We start from the raw sequence: 7,663 nt of genomic DNA, 5'->3' as shown, positions 1-7,663 counted from the left end.
ATATATATATATATATATATATATATATATATATATATATATATATGTAAAAGGGGGGTGGTAGGAGAAGCGTACACTCTTACGTATTCAGAGTTGAATGGCAAGTTTTTCCCTGAATGCTCTGTGTTCCCTTCTCTGAGGCTGTGGGTCCCTATAATTGCACCAGAGGTGGATTACTATATTTTGCTATGTATTAATATGACCGAAAAAGTAAGATTAATAATTCTAACACGAATTTTCTCAATATTTCTTATGTTTCTTTTCACTGTCGATGGTAATTGAAAACTCAATTCTCCAAAATTCATTTTTATTTCTAGTCTGACGCGACGCTTGAACGCGTTTCGTAATAACTTATTACATTTTCAGACTTTAGTTTACACATACACAACTGTAACCTGAAAACACTGAACAGTCAGCTTATCCGTCATACTTATACTGGCATTTGGGTGAGGTGATATGGGGCAACAGTTTTGGGTGAGGTGAACAAACTTGTGACAAATACAAGATAGATCACAAAACTATGGGTATTAACTGGATATGAGAGCATAAGAATGGAAGTAACTGCTGAGGGCCTATTGGTCCATACTTCCTCTTGCTGCTTCTATATTGGTTCGGAGTCTTGAAGTGGGTAGAATATAGTAGTGCATTAATTGGCTGTTGATTGCTGGTGTTGAGTTTTTGATGTGTAATGCCTCGCAAATGTCGAGCCGCCTGCTATCGCTGTACCTATCGATGATTTCTGTGTTGCTTGTTAAGACTTCTCTGGTGATGGTCTGGTTGTGAGAAGAGATTATGTGTTCCTTGATGGCGCCCTGTTGCTTATGCATTGTTAGTCGCCTGGAAAGAGACGTTGTTGTCTTGCCTATATACTGAATTCTTTGGGGCTTACAGTCCCCAAGTGGGCATTTAAAGGCATAGACGACGTTGGTTTCCTTCAAGACATTCTTTGTGTCTGGAGAGTTTTTCATGAGTAGGTTGGCCGTTTTTTTTGGTTTTATAGTAAATCGTTAATTGTATCTTCTGATTTTTGTCTGTAGGGATAACGTTCCTATTAACAATATCTTGCAAGACTAAAAGATACTGATGTATCAGGCACACACACGCACACACACATACACACACACACACACACACACACACACACACACACACACACACACACACACACACACACACACACACAACCCTCACCACGCTCCAAAATCAGAAACACCCGTCACGAAGTCTCAATAAATCGTATTTTGTTTGTAATCTGAAGAAATGGGGTACGACGACCGTCTAGACGGTCGAGTGCTGTGAAAACACTGCCAATTTGGGGAAGCAGCGATTGGGCGGAGATGTCGCTGGACATCCTTGTCTCTCTGCAGCCATTTTCAACAGGTTCCTGGATGCTTGGAACCGGAAATAGCGAACCTTTTGTGGGAACGTGAAAGGGGAATTCAAAATTTTTCTAAGCTGACCGCGAAACTTAATGCAGATATTCCAATGCAAATTGAGCTGTGAGTTTGTGAGACAGGGATTTTGTGAGTCTTCAAAGTTGGGAGTCAGAGTCTGTGAGGATGGGAAGCTGTTGCTTTGTGAATCTGTCAGGCTATGCTTCTGTGAGTCTGTGAGTCAGAGTGGAACAGGTCCTCACTGGACTCGTTCCACTTCCACCTTCTTCCTTAAACCAAGAATCCAACTCCTTCCATCTCTTGCCTCCTATAGTGCCTCTTCCTGGTGGAGTTGCTCCTTCCTGCTCCCTCCCAGGACCAAACTCTCCTCCTCCTTCTACTTGTCAAGTCATGGCTCACTCTCCTCCTCCTTCTACTTGTCAAGTCATGGCTCACTCTCCTCCTCCTTCTACTTGTCAAGTCATGGCTCACTCTCCTTCTCCTTCTACTTGTCAAGTCATGGCTCACTCTCCTTCTCCTTCTACTTGTCAAGTCATGGCTCACTCTCCTTCTCCTTCTACTTGTCAAGTCATGGCTCACTCTCCTCCTTCTACTTGTCAAGTCATGGCTCACTCTCCTTCTCCTTCTACTTGTCAAGTCATGGCTCACTCTCCTTCTCAGGTCTCCTCCTCCTCCTCCCCTCTCAGGACAAATCTCGCGCCAAGGAATAAGACGTTTGCACTAACAAAGACGAACGTCAAGATGATACGAGGGACTGGCAGGATAAACATGCTATTTGCACAAGCTATAAGGTCGGTTTTATGACGGAGGAAATACAGGGAGAGAGCCGTACCTGCTCAGTAACATGAGTCATTGCAAACTCCTTCCTCTACTGACCCTCAAACTCACCCCCGCCCCCCCCCACACACACAGGGTGGCTGAGTGGACAGCACTCTAGACTCGGGAACCTAGGGACCGGGTTTCGATCCCCGCACCCGGCGGAGACAGATGGGTAGAGTTTCCTTAACCCTGATGCTTCTGTTACCTAGCTGTAAATAGGCACTTGGGAGTTAGTCAGCTGTCACGGGCTGCTTCCTGGGTGTGTGTGTGTGTGTGTATATTCACCTAGTTGTGCTTGCGAGGGTTGTGCTCTGCTCTTTCGGCCTTCTCAACTGTCAATCAACTGTTACTAACTACTTTTTTTTTCCCACACAACACACACACACACCCCAGGAAGCAGTCCGTGACAGCTGACTAAGGAGCATTAGGGTGAAAGAAACTCTGCCCATTGTTTCTCGCCGGCGCGAGAAACAATGGGCAGAGTTTCTCACCCGGGACCACAGGATCACTCGTCCAGCCTGCTGTCCGCTCAGCCACCGGCCCCCGTGTGTGTGTGTGTGTGTGTGTATGTGTGTGTGTGTGTGTGAGTGTGTGTGTGTGTGTGTGAGTGTGTGTGTGTGTGTGTGTGTGTGTGTGTGTGTGTGTGTGTGTGTGTGTGTGTGTGTGTGTGTGTGTGTGTGTGTGTGTGTGTATGCATGTGTGTGTGTGTATGTGTGTGTGTGTGTGTGTGTGTGTGTGTGTGTGTGTGTGTGTGTGTGTGTGTATGCGTGTGTGTGTGTGTGTGTGTGTGTGTGTGTGTGTGTGTGTGTGTGTGTGTGTGTGTGTGTGTGTGTGTGTGTGTGTGTGTGTGTGTGTGTACATACACACCCTCAAAATATATACACATATATAAAACAATTCACAACACTCCAAAACAATTAGCAATAACTACATCAAAGGTAAACCAAGTGTCATTTCTCGAGCGTCTCAAGTCATCTTAAACCAAAGTCTTCAGTCTTGTTTACGGCCATAAGGCGCCAGTGGCCGGGAAAACATGGCACCGAAGCGATTGGTTTCATTTGCATTTAAATGAGGCAAAGTCCCCGAGACTATGTTTTTGTGTGTGTGTGTGCATCTGGTGTACCTTCTGGAGGAGCTGTCAGCGTAAGTCAGCCCGGAGGTGGCTGGTCCTAGCGCCGCCCAGGACCTGCTGGGGAGGCCTACCTGGCTACCTGAGAGAGAGACAGAGAGAGAGAGAGAGAGAGAGAGAGAGAGAGAGAGAGAGAGAGAGAGAGAGAGAGAGAGAGAGAGAGAGAGAGAGAGAGAGAGAGAGAGAGAGAGAGAGAGACCCTTCAACCAGGCTATCATTTCCCCTCATCCACACCCTACAACCATGCTATCATTTCCCCTCAACCACACCATACAACCAGGCTATCATTTCCCCTCGACCACACCATTCAACCAGGCTATCATTTCCCCTCGACCACACCATTCAACCAGGCTATCATTTCCCCTCGACTAGACCCTACAACCAGGCTATCATTTCCCCTCAACCACGCCCTTCAACCAGGCTGTCATTTCCACTCGACTACACCCTACAACCAGGCTATCATTCCCCCTCAACCACACCCTACAACCATATAAATTTAAGTTCCTGGTTTTTATAAATTCCACAAATTTGTAAATAAATATTTAAACAAATAGAATGTGAGAAAACTGGCAAAGTCAAAGTATTTCGAGAAACAGTAAAACAGAGCCAACTTTACAAGGCACTTAACCAAACTTCAAGTAACAACAGTGATTCTTATAACAATGTTTGGAGAGTAGAATTAAACAAAAATTGTCTGCCAGGGGTCTGACAGCTGAGTGGACAGCGTTCGGTATTCGTAGTCCTGAGGTTCCGGGTTCGATCCCCGGTGGAGGCGGAAATAAATGGGCAGAGTTTCTTTCATCATAATGCGACTGTTCACCTAGGAGTAAAATAGGTACCTGGGAGTTAGATATCTGCGACGGGCTGCTTCCTGGGGGTGTGTAACAAAGAAGAGGCCTGATCGAGGACCGGGCCGCGGGGACGCTAAGCCCCGAAATCATCTTAAAATAACCTTACAGCCTTGAGTGCCCCCCATGTATGGGACTGTCTTCATGCTGGCCCTCTCTCTCTCTCTCTCTCTCTCTCTCTCTCTCTCTCTCTCTCTCTCTCTCTCTCTCTCTCTCTCTCTCTCTCTCTCTCTCTCTCTCTCTCCCTCCCTCCCTCCCTCTCTCTCTCTCTCTCTCTCTCTCTCTCTCTCTCTCTCTCTCTCTCTCTCTCTCTCCCTCTCTCTCTCTCTCTCCCTCTTTCTCTCTCTCTCTCTCTCTCTCTCTCTCTCTCTCTCTCTCTCTCTCTCTCTCTCTCTCTCTCCCTCCCTCTCTCTCTCTCTCTCTCTCTCTCTCTCTCTCTCTCTCTCTCTCTCTCTCTCTCTCCCTCTCTCTCTCTCTCTCTCTCTCTCTCTCTCTCTCTCTCTCTCTCTCTCTCTCTCTCTCTCTCTCTCTCCCTCTCTCTCTCTCTCTCCCTCTTTCTCTCTCTCTCTCTCTCTCTCTCTCCCTCTCTCTCTCTCTCTCTCTCTCCCTCTCTCTCTCTCTCTCTCTCTCTCTCTCTCTCTCTCTCTCTCTCTCTCTCTCTCTCTCTCTCTCTCTCTCTCCCTCCCTCTCTCTCTCTCTCTCTCTCTCTCTCTCTCTCTCTCTCTCTCTCTCTCCCTCTCTCCCTCTCTCTCTCTCTCTCTCTCTCTCTCTCTCTCTCTCTCTCTCTCTCTCTCTCTCGCTGTCTGTCTGTCACTCTTCTGCAACTTTAGTAAAACAACATCCAACGTCATTCAACATCCAACCCTCAGCATCCAACGTCACTCATCATCCAATGTCACCCAACATCCAACATTCAATTGACATCCAACATCACTCAAAAATCCATCCATCAACATGTCAAGCCTGAACATTCATTTTAAAGGATTAAATCCCACAACAATCAATTAATAACACGCAATATCTTTTTTGTTTTCTATTACTGTTCGGCTTTAAACATTCAACCAATATTTTGGACACTATGTTTTTGCTCCCAAAACGTTTGCCTTTCTGTATATAACCTGCAAAATCAAACCCACATTCGGTTACCACAACGAATGTGGTAAACTGAATGAGTTTACTACTTTCAGCTCACATCTCTAAATATACAACTGGCTTTATTCACACCAAAGTTATTACTCAAAAAGCGGACGCGATAACTCATTTTCTTAGTCTCACTGATACAAAATTTTAACATTATATTTAACATCATCCTGCGAAATGGCTCATCGACTTGTAAGCTAACTTATCTGTCTGTAAATCAATTTACCAGCCTGAAAACTTACTTACCTATCAGAAAATTCACTTACCAGCCTGAAAATTATCTTATCAGCCTGAAAACTAACTTACCAGCCTGAAAATCAACTTACTAGCCTGAAAACTAACAGAAAACTAAGTTACCAGTCTGAAAATCAACTTACTAGCCTGAAAACTAACTTACCAGCCTGAAAACTAACTTACCAGTCTCAAAATCATCTTACTAGCTTGAAAACTAACTTACCAACCTGTAAACTAACTTACCAAGCTGAAACCCAACTTACAACCATAAAACTAACTTCATTAAGTCCATTAATGCTAAACATTCGACTGAGCTAACTATCATAGTCCATCTCATTTAGGCTTCCACATACATATGAGCTTCCACATACATATGAGCTTCCACATACATATGAGCTTCCACATACATATGAGCTTCCACATACATATGAGCTTCCACATACATATGAGCTTCCACATACATATGAGCTTCCACATACATATAAGCTTCCACATACATATGAGCTTTCACATACATATGAGCTTCCACATACATATAAGCTTCCACATACATATAAGCTTCCACATACATATGAGCTTCCACATACATATGAGCTTCCACATACATATGAGCTTCCACATACATATAAGCTTCCACATACATATGAGCTTCCACATACATATGAGCTTCGACATACATATAAGCTTCCACATACATATGAGCTTCCACATACATATAAGCTTCCACATACATATGAGCTTCCACATACATATAAGCTTCCACATACATATGAGCTTCCACATACATATAAGCTTCCACATACATATGAGCTTCCACATACATATAAGCTTCCACATACATATGAGCTTCCACATACATATAAGCTTCCACATACATATGAGCTTCCACATACATATAAGCTTCCACATACATATAAGCTTCCACATACATATGAGCTTCCACATACATATGAGCTTCCACATACATATAAGCTTCCACATACATATGAGCTTCCACATACATATGAGCTTCCACATACATATAAGCTTCCACATACATATGAGCTTTCACATACATATGAGCTTCCACATACATATAAGCTTCCACATACATATGAGCTTTCACATACATATGAGCTTCCACATACATATGAGCTTCCACATACATATAAGCTTCCACATACATATGAGCTTTCACATACATATGAGCTTCCACATACATATGAGCTTCCACATACATATGAGCTTCCACATACATATAAGCTTCCACATACATATGAGCTTCCACATACATATGAGCTTCCACATACATATGAGCTTCCACATACATATAAGCTTCCACATACATATGAGCTTTCACATACATATGAGCTTCCACATACATATGAGCTTCCACATACATATGAGCTTCCACATACATATAAGCTTCCACATACATACGATTCCTCATTATTAGGCATCAGACTGCGGCTTTGTCAAGTACATTCTTTCGTACAAGAGACCAGACAGAGTTCACGAATTGAGACAATTGCAGCAGCCCATCAAACACCCTACGACACACATCAAACACCCTACAACAACCATCAAACACCCTACAACAACCATCAAACACCCTACAACAACCATCAAACACCCTACAACAACCATCAAACACCCTACGACAAACATCAAACACCCTACAACAACCATCAAACACCCTACAACAACCATCAAACACCCTACAACAACCATCAAACACCCTACAACAACCATCAAACACCCTACAACAACCATCAAACACCCTACAACAACCATCAAACACCCTACAACAAACATTAAACACCCTACGACAAACATCAAACACCCTACAACAACCATCAAACACCCTACAACAACCATCAAACACCCTACGACAACCATCAAACACCCTACAACAACCATCAAACACCCTACAACAACCATCAAACACCCTACGACAACCATCAAACACCCTACAACAACCATCAAACACCCTACGACAAACATCAAACACCCTACGACACACATCAAACACCCTACGACAACCATCAAACACCCTACAACAACCATCAAACACCCTACGACAAAACATCAAACAGCCTACGACAGCAAACACGACTGGA

General features: G+C 43.8%; 1 protein-coding gene across 1 annotated transcript; it reads right to left on the bottom strand.

The window, feature by feature from the left end:
• Positions 1–5,901: 5,901 nt before the first annotated feature.
• Positions 5,902–6,993, bottom strand: LOC138359992 (uncharacterized). The gene has a single exon (XM_069319869.1). It carries the CDS (start codon positions 6,991–6,993, stop codon positions 5,902–5,904), a length of 1,092 nt encoding a protein of 363 aa, XP_069175970.1.
• Between the last annotated feature and the right edge of the window lie 670 nt (positions 6,994–7,663).

The sequence above is a fragment of the Procambarus clarkii genome, chromosome 94 (assembly GCF_040958095.1).
Source record: "Procambarus clarkii isolate CNS0578487 chromosome 94, FALCON_Pclarkii_2.0, whole genome shotgun sequence".
NCBI lineage: Eukaryota > Metazoa > Arthropoda > Malacostraca > Decapoda > Cambaridae > Procambarus > Procambarus clarkii.
The sequence above is the reverse complement of the archived record's forward strand: the minus strand, read 5'-3'. Positions and strand labels throughout refer to the sequence as shown.